This window comes from Sinocyclocheilus grahami, unplaced genomic scaffold (assembly GCF_001515645.1).
Source record: "Sinocyclocheilus grahami isolate Dianchi unplaced genomic scaffold, SAMN03320097.WGS_v1.1 scaffold191.1, whole genome shotgun sequence".
Classification (NCBI taxonomy): Eukaryota; Metazoa; Chordata; class Actinopteri; order Cypriniformes; family Cyprinidae; genus Sinocyclocheilus; species Sinocyclocheilus grahami.
Genome location: NW_015505370.1, coordinates 400,419 through 417,021, shown reverse-complemented (window position 1 = coordinate 417,021; position 16,603 = coordinate 400,419). Strand labels below are relative to the sequence as shown.

At 35.7% G+C, this 16,603-nt stretch overlaps 1 protein-coding gene across 2 annotated transcripts in view; it reads left to right on the top strand.

The window, feature by feature from the left end:
- The window catches only part of LOC107594779 (sorting nexin-9-like), a 13,706-nt gene extending 3,779 nt beyond the window's left edge, over positions 1 to 9,927 (top strand). The window contains exons 3-19 of one of the 2 annotated variants that reach the window (XM_016284957.1): positions 40 to 114; positions 271 to 303; positions 794 to 892; positions 3,976 to 4,075; positions 5,915 to 6,059; positions 6,147 to 6,234; positions 6,395 to 6,520; positions 6,630 to 6,747; positions 6,880 to 7,010; positions 7,277 to 7,380; positions 8,013 to 8,116; positions 8,250 to 8,327; positions 8,465 to 8,541; positions 8,783 to 8,872; positions 8,971 to 9,085; positions 9,215 to 9,306; positions 9,406 to 9,927. In XM_016284957.1, the coding sequence (XP_016140443.1) occupies positions 40 to 114; positions 271 to 303; positions 794 to 892; positions 3,976 to 4,075; positions 5,915 to 6,059; positions 6,147 to 6,234; positions 6,395 to 6,520; positions 6,630 to 6,747; positions 6,880 to 7,010; positions 7,277 to 7,380; positions 8,013 to 8,116; positions 8,250 to 8,327; positions 8,465 to 8,541; positions 8,783 to 8,872; positions 8,971 to 9,085; positions 9,215 to 9,306; positions 9,406 to 9,453 (1,623 nt within the window). In that variant the 3' untranslated portion in view covers positions 9,454 to 9,927. The remainder of the gene's footprint in view (positions 1 to 39; positions 115 to 270; positions 304 to 793; positions 893 to 3,975; positions 4,076 to 5,914; positions 6,060 to 6,146; positions 6,235 to 6,394; positions 6,521 to 6,629; positions 6,748 to 6,879; positions 7,011 to 7,276; positions 7,381 to 8,012; positions 8,117 to 8,249; positions 8,328 to 8,464; positions 8,542 to 8,782; positions 8,873 to 8,970; positions 9,086 to 9,214; positions 9,307 to 9,405) is intronic. The other variant, XM_016284958.1, reaches the window with a different exon arrangement.
- Positions 9,928 to 16,603: the final 6,676 nt, after the last annotated feature.

Sequence of the window (16,603 nt, the reverse complement as noted above, 5' to 3'; positions counted from 1 at the left end):
TATATATATATTTTCCCTCTATTGCTTTGTTTTATGTAGAGTATAGGCAGTGGCTGGGTAGAGGCTCGGAATTCCAGAGGAAATGTGGGCCTGGTGCCCGAGGACTATATTGAGGTAAAAACCATCCTAATCATCAGCTTTGTTTTTGTGATTTCACTTCTTTATTTAGAGCATATTGTATGAAGTTAGAAAACTGTGTGGGATTATTTTTAGTACTCTAGAGAGGAGAGGAACAAAATGAAAGCAAACTTTTTTCTACTGTCTATCTAGACCACATCACTGAGCAGACTGTTATTCCATTTGGTGAGCTGATATACTAAAACCTGTATTTTTCTGATTTTCTTGTGCTTTTCCAGTAGCATCACATCATTAAAATCAAGGGAAATCATTGAATGCATGTGTGTTTCCTGAGCTGTAGTCTAATTAGAAGATATAAAATGTTACTGATTAAAGGTTTATGTATTTGGCATATTTTTATTCAAAATTGAGAATATTCCCACATGTTCTGTGCAGTATGTCTATCTTTGTACCCTAATTACCAAGATGTTTAACATATTCCCAGTGTGGCCTTCCTGTAGATATACAGTCAGCGTGCCTCAGGCGTAATGACATTTGAATGATTTTTTGTCATTGATTCATATGGAGGGAAAGTTTGAGTTTGAGTATACATGGACTGTAAAAGGCATGGACAGGATTTGACAAAAAAAAAAAACATTATTTCATAGTTTAATTTTTTACATACCAGGCTGCTTTTTTCATGAATATTTTTATGTGTATATTATTATGTTGGCAGATTAACCCTGGTTCCACACAAGCATCAAGTGACACACAAGCCACACAGTACATTGATGCTCACAATCAAGATTGCAACAGCAGTTCAGCAAACTCTCAGGTACCACATCAACTAAACCATCTGTATTACTCTTTGTTCATAATCTCATTTGAAGAAGTTGTGGTGAGCGTGTGCTGTATTAAGTTCTAGCTCAGATGTTTGAAATGTTGCCATATGAGTATCTGCTTGTTCCACAGTTCTTCAAATGAAATGTAAAGCAGGTCTCAGTAAAAAATAAGTAGCCACAACCAAGAAAAAAACCCACATCAGTTTTGCTTCCTCATTTTCACAGCCAACTTTTACTATAAATCCACACTCATTTAATGAGAATTCTGGTGAGCATACCATGCACAAAGGCCCTGTGTGTCATCTGCAGTTGAAATCCATTTCCTGTGAAAGCAGGAGAATGAGAGTAAATGTGCTTCATTATGGCTCGGGACATTAGGCATGAGGACCCGTCTCTCCCTCTCTCTTTCTGTCTCTTGTACTCTCTACCGCTCTTTCTCTTAGAAGGTTGTCAGATGTCCACACTTTGTGTTGTGCACAGCGTCATTGTGCATGCAATAGAATTTAAATGTGTAGCAGTTTACAGATAGATGAGAAGTGAAATCTATCTCACCATTAAACTTGGATCAGGCTCACCATCTTTTTAGGAGAGAATAAAATTTTAGGAAGAATAAAATCAGGACAATGCCTAATAATTAACTTTTTATTTTTATTTTTTACCAATGTAAAATGCACTCTCAGTTAGAATTTGGACACATGTGTAAGTTCCTCATGATCTTAATAGCCATTTGTTGTAAAGGTCTGTGCTTAAATGCTTGATATTACTCTTGTAGACAAATATAAACATATGAGCGTATGAACTTCTTCACAAAACCTAAATTCTAATTATTTAGATATTTTAGATATTTTTTCTTTAATCCGTGAATTGGATCGTGAAGGAAAAGTATTTAAAATAGTAGAAAATTGTTTAACATTTTTGGTTGCCATGATATTTCCATTCTTCCATTTGTGTCATTTCATAGTTTTGTGTCATTATAAAAAGTAAAAAGTAATATTAACAAAAAATGAATAAGTGTGTCTAATTAGACTGGTACTGTTCATGGATTCAATTTTTTGCTATAATTTGTGGTTCTTGTGTGATTATACAGATACTTAAAGTATAATTAAATTTTGCATTTAAATTCAATTTACTAATTGAATATACTCAACAAGGGAGTCCGGCCATAGATGTTACTCATTGGATGGCCATATACTGAATTGACCTCCATGAGTTGAAGCTGTTCAAGAGTACAGGCATCCTTGGTGGTGAAAAGATGTATCTAATGACTTAACGTTTCCATCAGCCTTCAGTGACTCGTTGACATTTAGAGTGATCCACAACACCAAAGTACTAATAACGATAAACACATGAGTAATGTTGTGCTCAGGGAAAATTAGTATAGACGGTCTTAATTGGTGAGGCCGGGAAGCGAGACAAATGGTTGTGCGTGGCTGGGAGCTAGTCTTTAGCAGCATCAAGGTCATGTCTATTGACTGAATTGGCCATTAAGTCTTAGACTAATGGACAGAGACGAACTCAAGAGCCTTTGGCCTTTTAGCTCTTAAAACACATCCAGGCCTTTTGTGGCAGATTTGAGAGAACTATATTTTTATACCGTATATTCAATTCATTTGTGACCATCAGCCATTTAAGAATAGAAACTCATAAATTGTTGTCATTGACTTTTTCATTTAGTAAACATATTAATGGTTTCTCCAAATGTTTTCTACGCTTTGAGAATCTCAATTAAGCAAGGTTATTTGTACTTCTTTTTAGTTATGCGATTCATGGTTTGTGAAGTAACCTCTAATATGGCAGATCGATTCTCATTATTGCTGTTTTACACTCCCTAGTAAAAAAGTAATATATTTAAAATACATTTATTTTATACTAAGTATAGTTCAGATCTATTAACATATTTACTTACATATCACTTGAGACTTAATGATAAAAATTGTATTTGGAGTACTACTTGTGCACAATGCAATCTTAATATTATGCCTAAAGTGTGTTTTAATATCACTATTGATGAGGATTGTATGATCTTTGAATAATATTGGTCTTTAAATGCAAGATATTTAAAGTGTACTTAAAGTATACTTGCAATAGTTCCACTTTAGCACAATCAAATATACTTCAGTGTATCTTTAGTTGGACCTCATCACTACTTCCGCACAAAAAGTTCATTAAGCACAAAATAACTTGTTCCAACTAAGCAGACTTTAAGTATACCTGTTTAGTGTACTAAAAGTACAATTGCAGGGTATTTTTATTAAGTACATTAATATGTAAATTAATTTGTAGTATACTTGGCATGAATAAATGTATTTCAAATACATTTTAGTATATTTATTTTTCACTAGGGCTGTTAATTCAAAAAATGTTTATAATTTGTTTCATATCATGTGCTTATAGTGAGTGTATAAATATTAAAATAATGTACAATAGAAAAACAAGTAAAATGCCAGCAAAAACGAATAATTCATGCTTTAAGCAGATGAAATGTTCAAGTGGAATGTGCGTTATTAGTAACAGTTGTTGTAGTGACTACTTAAGGAGCATCTTGAAAATATCTTTAGTTTACAGGAATATCTAAGTACTGAAATATCACGGCTGCATTGGTTTTAGGTGACATTGGCCAATCTGATTTGTATGTTATATTTCAGACATGGTGTCATGGAGTGAATGGAGACACACAAGCAAATATTATGTGAGAATTTGAATATAAACAAGGCAGCTTTATTTTGGTTACATGGCCAACCCAGCAAGAGTGAATCTCTGTAATAGTTATGATATACTGTATGAATGATATTGATGGAGCCTAAAAAAGGTAGTGGGTGGAAGGAAGAACCTGATGTTCCTTAAATTGTAGTGAATTTGGTTATTCATCATTTGAGCAGACACTTGAACAGTTCCAGCACAGGTATCGGTAGGAGATTGTGGGAAAGAGCTGATAGAATCCAGACTCAAAGTAACAACCTGTATAATTTAGGCAACTTCACTACTTACAATATGGCAAATCAAATGTATTAAGGGTCAGAATGGATGTAGATTTGTTCAAAAGAATCATTTAATGTTGGATTGTATGTGCCTGTAGGCGATTAATGGGAATGAGGCTTGGACTGCCACGACATGGTCCAACAACAACCCTGCGAACAACCTGAACCACGCTGAACAGGAACCAGCAGGCAATAATGGTAAGTGGAGAACATTTACAGTACAACCTCCATGAAACATTTATGATTATCTGTCTATAATTATCTTTACTTCCGTTCAAAAGTTTGTGGTCAATAAGTGTTTTTATCTAAAGACATTAATACTTTTAGTGTGCTTTCACACTTGGTTTGATTGCCTGTCCTGAGCCTGGGTTTATTTGATCTTTCCTCCTCCTGCCCCCTCTGGATTGTGTTCACACATTTTTTTTTTTGGATCCTAACCATGGTACGTTTGCGTCATCACCAGAGTGCCAGCTGTTTACCTCTGTTGTGGTTAACGACTATGCAGGAGAAGATGGTGAAATGAATTGATACCATTGCTTGCTTGGTACTTTTGGATTTAGAAAATTTTGTACTTTGGATTTTGACAATTTGCTGCCGCCGCCGCCGCCATGTCGTGAAGGCGCTGTGTGCTTCATTGTGAAAGCGAAACTACTTTGTTTGGCCTTCCAAAAGAGGACGATATCGCTTCGTCATGCCTGGAGCTGATCCGTGCTGGTCGCTGAGGAAATACTTCAACTTCCCGCTGTCGATCGCCAGATCGGCTTTCACCGTGGACGAAGCGGAGTCCAGCCCGGGGTCATCACATGTGGACGTAACATTTCCGTCACACGCTTGAGGAATTCGGCCAATCACAACGCACTGGATAGCTGGCCAATCAGAGCACTCCTCGCTTTTTCAGACCGATGAGCTTTGTAAAAATCAACACGTTTCAGAAAGCCGGGGCATAGAGGAGAAACAATAATGTACAGTATGTGGAAAATAAAACAAATTTCATTACACCAAATACACAAAATAATGTTCTTTTTAGCAGCATCATATGACCCCTTTAAAGTGCATTATAATAGAAAACAGTTCAATTGTAATAATATTGCACAATAGTAATGTATTTGTGACCAAATAAATTCAGCCTTGATGAGAATAAGAGGCAACTTCAAAAATGTAAAAAATAATCTTACAACCCCAAACTTTTGAATGGTAGCCATAAAACCAAGCTCAAGTTTAACCTCCTCCTGTGTGAAAGTGTATAGTGACGTATTTGTTATTATGGCACATGTACATTGTGTAACAGAAGCAGCTCATCAGCGATGTTGCTGCTTTACTGTCTACAACATTACGTCATGTTGTTTGTGTTATCTGCTTTGTTATGAAGACTTTGAACTTTCTCTTTCAGCACAACATAGATAAAGTCATAAATAAGCCCTTTATGTACTTTAGGTAGCCAAGTACTGTATGTGGAAGTAAGTGGCTAATTTCAGTGGGAAGGTATAGTCATCACTACAGTTGTCTTTGCCTGTTACACAGCAGAGTTGTTCTGAAACATGCTTCCCACAGCGAGAGTGGTATATGCACATTTGGTATATATACATTTGCATATATACCATAATGGTTTATATACATTTGCACAAGCAAGCAGAACCTTTTCTGGCCCCTCCATTTGCATTCCAGTATGAATACCCTTGTGAAAAAGAAGTACACTTTAGCATACACATTCAAAAATTGTGTATTATGGAAATAATATACATCAGTATGTAATTTCATGGTAGCTTTTATAGTCTTTTTTGAAAATGGTTAAAATGCACTGCTGAATCTTCTGAATCAGTATCTTGGAACGCAAAGGTTCTCTAGTATGGCCTCCTTGTATAAGGAGGAAATATTAATGTAAATAGGAAAAATAATGTTAGTTATGGTAATACTTTTGAAAAGATTTTTATGATGTGTAAAAATTGTGTCAGGACTTTGATATACACAGAAGTTTAGTTTTTCAGTCTGTTATTCTATTACTCTCTGTGATGGTGATTTTGTGTCACATGGCTGTAGGTTCTGTCTATTCCTTCGATGAGGAATGGGACGATGATTCCGATGATGGAAAGTCGACAGGCGGCTATGGAGGCTCACAGGCAGAAGAGGGCGGAACGATGCAGCGGGGCGGGGCTCACTCTACTATGAAATTATCCCTCAACAAGTAATGTTTTACTTTTGACAACTACCAATATTAATATTTCATTAATAAAATAAACTTTACAAATGTCAATCCCATCTTTTCCCATAGGTTTCCAGGGTTCTCTAAGACTCCAAATCCAGAAGTGTATCTGCTTACCAAGCACATATCTAAAGGAGATGACAGACTGCCAATTTATGTAAGTTATTTGACTTCGTCATGTGATTTGATCCCATGCATCAAGATTGATTAGATAGTTAGATAATTGTTCTGGATAAAAGAATAATCAAACAACCTTGGGTTTGTTTTAAGTGGTATGGTGAATGGATACATTAACAGGATGAATGTTTATTTTGCAGATGGGCGAGGTAGGTCCAGTATGGTTGTATCCACAAATTCAGTTAGATTGTGTTGTGGCTGATCCCAAAAAGGGGTCAAAAATGTACGGCCTGAAGAGCTACATTGAATACCAGATCACACCTAATGTAAGTTCCTTTGAAGCACTTCTCAAGACTACTTGAATAATATTGACTTACTGTCATTTTTTGCTAACAAGTCTTGGTTTATTTTTATGTTTAACTTTTTTTTTTTCAGACTACAAACAGACCAGTCAATCACAGATACAAACACTTTGACTGGTTATATGAGAGGCTTGTGGAGAAGTTTGCCTGTGCTCTGCCAATCCCATGTCTACCTGACAAACAAGTTACAGGTGAATAAAGCAAAAAGTAATAGTTAATTAGAAAAGCTTCTTGCACCACCTTGACATTTAGTTTTTTCATAATCACCAAAAAGTGTTTTTGGCTGGTAGACTTCCTAGCATCTGTCTTCTGTTTCTCTTTAGGCCGATTTGAAGAGGAATTTATCAAAATGCGCATGGAACGCCTGCAGGGCTGGATGTCCCGCATGTGTCGGCATCCGGTGATCTCAAACAGTGACGTTTTCCAGCTCTTCCTTAACTACAGAGATGAGAAGGTGTGTCTGTTAAAATATGTATATTAGTAATAAACATGTAGTTTAATATGCTGGTGCAAATGCATAGTCAAATAATATATATAACAATATATATAAACAGTTGAAGAGCTCTTCTGTAGAGTATTGCCATCTGTGTGCTGGTATTGAGATCACATCCTTAAGAAGTGTTTTACAGTGTTATATATTAACTTTGACTAGTGAATACTAAGTTCAGCATAGCAGTTTGGGAGTCTTGTAAGTTATATTTTATCTGTTGTTTCTACTAGGAGTGGAAACTAGGGAAGCGGAAAGCAGAAAAAGATGAAATAGTGGGAGTGAAAATCTTCTCCAACATAGATCCAGAGCTCCCAGAGTTAGATCCTGCTCAAGTGTGAGACTATATTTAACTCCTTTGATAACTTTATCCTAAAATTAATTCAATACATTTTTAATATATCGTTTTTAATTATATAAAATGATTGTCTATTATTTATATAATATTTTAATATGAATAGTCATTTAAAATTGTTGTAATAATTACAAATTATGATTAATATTAATTAATAATTATATATAAATATATACTGCCATTCAAACTTTTGGGGTCAGTAAAATTTTTCTTTTTGAAAGTAATTGATAAGTTTATTCAGCATTAAATTGGTCGAAAGTTACAGTAAAGGCTATTATGTTATATTAACAAGAAAATTCTATTTTACAAAAATGCTGCTCTTTTGACCTTTCTAAGAATCCTGAAAAAAATGTATCACCATTTCAACAAAAATATTAAGTAACACAACTGTTACAGCATATTAGAATGATTTCTGAAGAATCATGTGACACTGAAAATTCAGCATCACAGGAATTATTTGTACTTCAAAATATATTAAAAAAGAAAACGACTTCTTTCCTAAACATAAAGTCTTACCAACCCCAAATTATATATTATATTATATTATATTATATTTATTATAATGTAATATATTTGTTTAATAAAACAATTGTCTTATTTGATGTGATTTGTAGGGAGCAGAAATATGAAATGTACAGCCAGTTTACTAGATCTATGGACAACAGTGTTAAAGAACTACTGGCTGTTGGGCATCTTCACTGGAAGAGATGTACAGGCCGTGAGTTCACATGCTATATTTTCAAGTACAGTATATTATCAAGTGCAGTCAAATGCTATATGTAGATTATTTCATTACTGTTACCATCTTGTGATTTGTCCATTGTAAAAATCTTCTGCTTTTAAACCAACAGCATTACAAAAGGAGTATCGGCAGATTGGAAAAGCATTTCAGAACCTTTCATCAGTTTTCAACACTAGTGCATACCCAAGTAGGAACCTGGAGCTTTGTTCTTTAAAATGCTCTCATAGACATGTTTTATATTACATATAAAAATATTTTTGTATTATCATGATTATAATCTCAAATTATGTTTTGTTGATGTGTTTTTTTGTACCTTATTTTAAGGGGAATACACTCTGAAGGAAGCATTGACTGCAACAGGAAAAACGTATGAGGAAATAGCAGAAATCGTTGCAGGACAGGTATCAGAAGTACAATATTTCCTCAAATTAATACTTCAACAAACCGTTCAGTCCTTGAACTTCTACCAGTGCCATTCACTCATCATTAGCATGTTTCCTCACATCCTGTGCTACTATTTCCACAGTTTGATAGAATTGTAACCACAAGGCTACCCAGTGATAGCAACATCCACGACTGCTGTTTTTAGCATTGTCCACAAGTTTAAGCTTTTGTTTTAATAAGATAAACTTTGTCTCTCAGCCAAAAAAAGATCTACACTTCCTGATGGAAACAAACCATGAATACAAGGGACTACTGGGCTGCTTCCCTGACACAATAGCAGTTCACAAGGTATAAACCGTTCACCATTTGCCTTTCTACATTTAGTGGTTTACTGTTTTGTTTTGTTTTATTTATGTGTATGTTTAAACAAATTTTTTTTCCCTCAGGCTGCCATTGATAAAGTAAAAGAGGCTGATCATTTGGTGGTGATGAATAAGATTAGCCAACAAGATAAACTCATCATGGAAAAAAACCTCAGCACCATGTCTTATGCATTGCAAGGTATGTTAGTAAAGTGTTGTCTATCATTGAAAGACCTGGTAGATGGTATTTTATATACGTGCACCTGTGTGCTTAATTGTAGTGTTTGTCACACACGTGTAATCTTAAACTTGCCATCTGTTTCTCTAGCGGAGATGAATCACTTCCATAGCAACCGTATCTATGACTACAACAGACTCGTGCAGTTCTACCTGGAGGAACAGGTGAAATTCTATGAAACGGTTAGTGATGGGATACTAGTGTGTACGGACACGGTAAACATGGCATACGTAATGCAACATACTATGTATGTAACGTTCTTGTGTGTTCTCATTGGTTAGATTGCTGAAAAGCTGAAGAAAGCGCTTGGTCAGTATACCACCATGTGAGGACTCGCTCTGAACAGCAATACTCATCAAACTGTGTCAGTTCTGTGGGATTTAAAGAAAGGATGCTGCTTTTGCTTTTTTTAATGCTAATTCACAATTAACCATCTTGTTTCCATAAAATTCTGTATTGCTGCATTGTGTCATATATATAAAATATAGGTTATAAGGGAACAAACTATGTTAGATGTGCAAATCATCATTCACCAAATATTGTGTTCACAGAAACAGGTAAAATACAAAGCTTAACTGTTATTTAAGCTAATGTAACACTTCCCGACGTTAAAAGAATAGTTCATGCAAAAATGAAAATTTGCTCACCCTCAGGCCATCCAAGATGTAGGTAAGTTTGTTTCTTCATCGGAACAGATTTTGAGAAATATAGCATTAAAGTATATCACTTGCTTTTACATCACTAGACGTTAATTGATGGACTGGAGTGATGTGGATTACTTGTGATGTTTTTATCAGCTGTTTGGACTCTTATTCTGACGGCACCCATTCACTGCAGAGGATCCATTGGTGAACAAGTGATATAATGCTAAATTTGTCCAAATCTGTTCCAATAAAGAAACAAACTCATCTGGCCTGACGGTGAGTACATTTTAAGCAAATTTTCATTTATGAGTGAACTACTCCTTTAAGACATTTAATTCTCTCTGTGTAAATCGAGGTCTCTCAGGGACGCGTTCACTTAGACTGGGCCATCTAAACCAAATGAGTTTATTAACATCTTAAATTGTCTGAAATGTTTTTATTTTCTTGTAGAATGTGAAATGAAATATGACAGATATTTAGTGGTATGTATTGGATAAAAGCAATAAGGACATTGTCTTTTACCTGTGGTAAAATGTTCTATGCAAAACAAAACTAAAAATGTCTCATTGTCACACTCAGTGTATAAAATGTGTTTTTAACTAGCCATCCAGTGTGTAATAAATCTTTCTTTATACCTTTCCAAGTCGTGAGTTGTGAGGAGAGTTGTGATGGCCGTGAATGCTCTGCGTTTTTTGGCCTTGTGTCACAATTGATTTTGCAGTGCTAGCAGGAGCACAAAAATATCCTTTTTGAGAAGATGGTAGAATTATCCAGTATTTATGCTAGCTCAGGGTCCGTTTTCTTTCTTTGGAAGAGGAAACAAATCTCTGGCCTTAGAGGAAATGAGCATGATGACCTCAGTTTGCGAGAGTTCATGTGAGCGTGACCTCAAGCAAAGAAACGCACTTTCTCCTCCAAAACTATTTCCTTCCCTTAATCACGAGGCAGCTTCAGTTTGGACTTTTTTGGACAGAGTCCCTTATTTTGTCTGGGACTTTGTAATGCAAATAATCATCAAATCATGTGATGCCCCTCAAAACCTCTTTCATTCCAGTGCCACGTTCATTTGCTGGTCCGTTACACCCTTCCTGTTAGTGTGTGATAGGCAGAAAGAGTCTCTATGGATGGTGCAGATATGTTTATCTCATGGTAAAGTAGTCTGAAGCTTAAAGCAGAGAGGTAGAACATGGAAAGATAAAATAGCAGGACATTTGTCAAAAGCTAAGACATTTTTATACATTCTCAAAGTAGTTACAAAATGTAAACAATGTTGTGAAACATACATTTAGGCATTAAAAGGCTGTACATTTTGGGAGTGTTTGAGCACCTGTTGCCTCTAAATTACACAGATTTACTGAGGCTTAAACAGCAAACATATTTGCATTTGCCATGTGTGGAAGGATATCTATTAATAGAGCTTTCACAAATGTTCTCATGAAATACAGAGACTGGCTGCAACAAACCCCTTAAGATAATACATTTTTATTGAGAATACCCTTACAATTATTACACTTTTTTTGTTTGTTTGGTAACACTTTACAATAAGGTTCATTAGTTAAACATTAGTTAATGTATAAACTAACATGAACTAACCATGAGCAAAACATTTGTTACTGTATTTACTAATCTTCACTAACGTTAGTTAATAAAAATACAGATGTTCATTGTTAGTTCATGTTAGTTCACAGTGCATTAACTAATGTTAACAAGATTTTAATAATGTGTTAGTAAATGTTGAAATTAACGTTAACAAAGATTAATAAACGCTGTATAAGTGCAGTTCATTATTAGTTCATGTTAACTAATGCAGTTAACTAATGAACCTTATTGTAAAGTGTTACCGTTTGTTTAATATCAAGATTGGTTTGATCCTTTTAAATAATAAGTCATTTAAATTAAGTAATTAAGTTATTTAAGTATTAAGAATCAATTTAATTTCATTAAAAAAACATAATAAATTAAAAAGGTTTTCTTAAAGGAGTAGTTCACCCAAAAATAAAAATGCTGCCATCATTTACTCAGTTTCCACTTGTTCCAAATCTGTATGAGTTTTTGTTGTTGTTGTTGTTCAAAAGAAGATATTTTGAAGAATGTTGGTAACCAAATAATTTCACGGTAGCCATTGACTTATATTGGCTATAGTACAGAAAATACTATAGAAGTCAATGGCTACCATCAGCTGTTTGATTACCAACATTCTTCAAAGTATCTTTTTTGAATTTAACAGAAGACAGAAACTCATACAGGTTTGGAACAAATGGAAGAGGAGTAAATAATAAATTTTCATTTTTGGGTAAACTACCCCTTTATGGTTTTTGTTGCAACTGGTCACAGGACTTATAAAAATTGTAACAGAAACATCAATTAACATAAAGTATATGTATCAAAATTATATTAAGTTATGAATTATTTCTATTTAATTAATAATGATTATCCAAATCAAATACAATTGTTTTTGTACAAGTAAAAAATTATCTATGATAACCTAATAATGCATGTTTATTATAATATAATAAATTGATTATATTAGTTACAATACATTGAATGCTTCAGTATGTCAAAGACCAAGATTATGAGACACATTTGACCAAAATGAGTAATGTGGATATTTTGTCTTGAATGTCCAGATGAGACTTTCCCTTTAACCACAGGTTACGTCACTGCAGTATTGTTTTACACAGGTCCTAAAGCTGTGTTATTATGGGGAGAGGCGTGGTCTGTAGGTCCGTGGACGGATCATCATGCTCACCTTCTTCAAGGAGTAGTAATCTGAGTCCTTCCAAGAGTACCACACAATCCCATCAGGCCCCAGAAGATTCTTCCCTTTGGCAGAGTAACGCCCCCCCCCTGGTGGTCAAGATAAACATAGGACACAGTTAAGATGGTTGGGCTCATATTTTATATCTTGGAATGGTTTAATTTTTCCTTCATTTGTGTAAGACCTTATAATACACTCCATTGAGGTTGGCGAAGAAGCACTGATGGTACCACCAGCCTCCGTGAGATATCTCAGCACAGATGTCATCTGTGTCTGGAGTGCTGAAGCTTTGCAGCCAAACGAGTCCTCAACTGTACCACTGAATCCTGATACATGGAGACGATAGAGGTTGTCCTCGTTCTCAATCCTGCCAAAGCAAGAATTTTTGCTAGAGTGGTTTAGAAAAATGCAGTCCATTCAAGATGTAGATGAGGGTTTTTTTCTTCTTCATCTGAACAGATCTGGAGAAATTTAGCATTGCATCTCTTGCTCACTAATTGATTCTCTGCAGTGAATGGGTGCCGTCAGAATGAGAGTCCAAACAGCTGTAATTCACACAACTCCAGTCCATCAAGTAAAGTCTTGTGAAGTGAGAAGCTGCATGTTTGTAATAAAGAAATCCATCATTAAAGATGTTTTAACTTTAAACAATTCATTGGCACCCTTTCACTGCAAAGAATCCACTGGTGAGCAACTTTATCTGTTCAGATGAAGAGAAAAACTCGTCTGTCTTGGATGGCCTGAGGGTGAGTAAATTTACAGCACATTTTGCTTGGATGAGTTAATTAAGTAAGAGTACAAGCAGTTTAAGCAGTGCTTGAGTAAAGGACACAAACACTCACATATACTGTATATTATTTTTAAATAAAAAGACGTCACGATGACCAAAGAAATATGTGCGGTCTAAATGTACAAAAGAGGTCTAAGAAATTGTGGAAAGAAAATGTATGCCTTGTGCTTGGATGAGTTAAGTAAGAGCACAAGCATTCAGTTTAAGCAGTGCTTGAGTAAAGGACCCAAATACACACAATCTCACATATATATATATATAATATATATAAAAATACAATATATATATTTTTTTTTTTAAATATCAGTAATGAAACAATTTAGTTAAAAACAAATTTGAGCTTTAATCATTTATCATAAGAAAATAAACAGACATCTTTAACAAGCAAACTGGCCTTTTTTTTAAACAAAATTTAAATTGCATATGTTCCATTTTTCCAGGGAGGAATCACATAAAACCAACAAGCAAGTTTTCAGTCCTTGTCCACGCACATGGTAAACATTTGTTCCTCTTCAGTTTACAGTATAATGCTGGTATTTCAGGATAAATACTATTAAAGGCAGTGACAAAAAGCGTTTGTCAGTGGAAATGAGAATAAAAGACATTTTTACCTCAATATGAAGCTCTAAAACAAAGTACAGAAAAACACAAAGGCATTCAAAGGGAACCGTCAGACTATATAACATTAGCAAGGCTGTTCAGTGTTTTATTGCTGATTCAATTTGAACTACATCAGTATTACCATTAGATATTGAAACGTCACGTTTGAATTTGGTCTACCAATCAAATGTATTTATTCTGTATTTGACTTTTGAACGCCTGATGTCCGCATTCACCTCCACTCTTCACTTCGTTCTGGCATAATCTGGAAATGGTCACGCAAAGAACAATCTTCGATAAGTAAACATGTCAGCTATTCTAAAAAAAATGTGAGAGAGGGGCTCAAAAAAAAGAAAAACGTAAAAGACAAACAGCAGATAAAACATCGTCAGTAAAATCCCCAGCTATCAGGTTATTTTACTAAAGATGATGATGGAGTAGAAGTTGTGAAACAGCAAGTGGACCGGACACATGGAGCAGATAAAAACAGCGCCATCGTCCACACAGATTTTAGGTTAGTTTGATTATTAACTTGATGGATGTATTTGGCTTTTTGTGTTTGAACAAACTCTATATATTCGCTTAAGGGTTGGGAAATAACAAATGTCAATCGTTTTGCGCGTCATGATGTAAGCAAGCTTAAACGCATTTAAGCATTGTGGTTTAAAAACAAATGGTTTTAACCAGGGGTGTCCAAACTCGGTCCTGGAGGGCCGGTGTCCAGAAGAGTTTAGCTCCAACCCCAATTAAACACACCAGATAATCAAGCTCTTACTTGGCATACTAGAAACTTAAAGGCAGGCGTGTTGAGGCAAGTTGGAGCTAAACCCTGCAGGACACCGGCCCTCCAGGACCGAGTTTGGGCACCCCTGGTTTTAAACTATTCGTGGACATTAAGCAGCGGGGCAGAATTGTTGGTAAATGCGCGCGTTAAGACGGTTTCAGCCTGATACGCATGGCACACCCGTGGCCTGCTTGTACAGCGCCTGACTAAACTTGAGTTCTTTTTCGCGCCTTGAGCTTAAACGTTCAAATACACATAGTTATGTGTCAAAATGCCAGTCTTTGCGAGTATCCTCGTCAACACAGTCAGTTGTGTCTTACATGAACGTTAATAGCTAAAGATAAAGCATGTGTAGTATTAGGCTATATGAGATCCTGGCATTATATGATCTTGACCCAAAAATGAAAATACTGTCATCATTTACTCACCCTCAAGTTGTTCTAAACCTGTATGAATTTCTTTGTTCTCCTCAACAAAACAGAAGATATTTTGAAGAATGTTCATAACCAGAAAGTTTCTGGTCCCCATTGCCTCCCTTAGTGTTTTTTTTTTGGGGGGGGGGGGGGGGGGGGCCACGATTTAAGGCGTTTAGAGTTTTTGTGAATATTGTTGGGTTTCCAAATATATTATTTTGCGTTCAACAGCAGAGGGAAACTCATACAGGTTTAGAACCACAACATAATTTTCATTTTTTGGGTAAACTATTCCTCTAAAGCAGCCTAATATCTGCTGTTGCCATTTGTGTCAATAGTGTAAATCAAACATCAGAAAGAAAATCACTCAGTCCTTGACTGAATCACTTTTGTAAAATAAGTAAGGAGTATAATTAATGTATATTGAATTTATACAGTGAAAACTATTCAGTCTTTTTGTACATTTACTTCATACAGTATAATATTTCTTATAAATTTTTTTTTTTTTTTCAAGTAGGTTGATTTCGTATGTATCTTTGTGCTATTATAATTTGTGACTGTTTACGTGTGTTCAGTAAGCTTGGTTTTACTTGGGCTAGTATTTTTTTTTTGTGGTATTGAAATTGGTAATAAGAATTTTGGTAACAAAAAATTTTGATAGCATAAAAATCCTATTTATCATATATACAGTATATATTCCTCATATATAGGCCGGCGGGCTAGAGTGAGCGGCGGCAGGCTTGAGTGAGCGGAAGCCGGCGCGGCCGGCGGGCTTGCGGCAACCACATGTGACGACCCCGGGCTGGACTCCGCTTCGTCCACGGTGAAAGCCGATCCGGCGATCGACAGCGTGAAGTTGATGTATTTCCTCAGCGACCAGCACAGATCAGCTCTAGGCATGACGAAGCGAATATCATCCTCTTTTGGAAGGCCAAACAAAGTAGTTTCGCTTTCACAACGAAACACACAGCGCCTTCACGACATGGCAGCGGCAGCAACAATACTACAGCGAGAATAAAAGTTACGCCTTCTTTCTTTTGCGTGAACATTTGGGTGGCGTTATGCAAATCTTCCCACATCGTGACGTAGACATGTGGGGGCGTGTTAGAACGAGCCATTTTAGGTAGGCGTGGTTGACTCTTAACTTTTATAAAGAATATCACTTTGGATTTGTGACTTTAGTCTTTGCAACTTTACAGATCTTCTTTATGCACCAAGAGCTTGGAAAAATAACTCCAAAGAGAAAGGAAAAATGAAAATCGCATCATATGACCCCTTTAATGCAATTAATGCAGGGGTGGAGCTAGGGCTGGCCAACCCACGCACAACTGCTGCTTCTGTCTCTTTTTCTTGACAAGAATTGCGTTTATTTAGACACAGAACATCTTTATACAGCCACATTAAACGGGAGACTTCTCAGCACCAGGTGCTAGTCAAACGAGCGCGGACAAGCTACAGGTGACGAGGAGCTTCAGTAGAACAACAGTGAA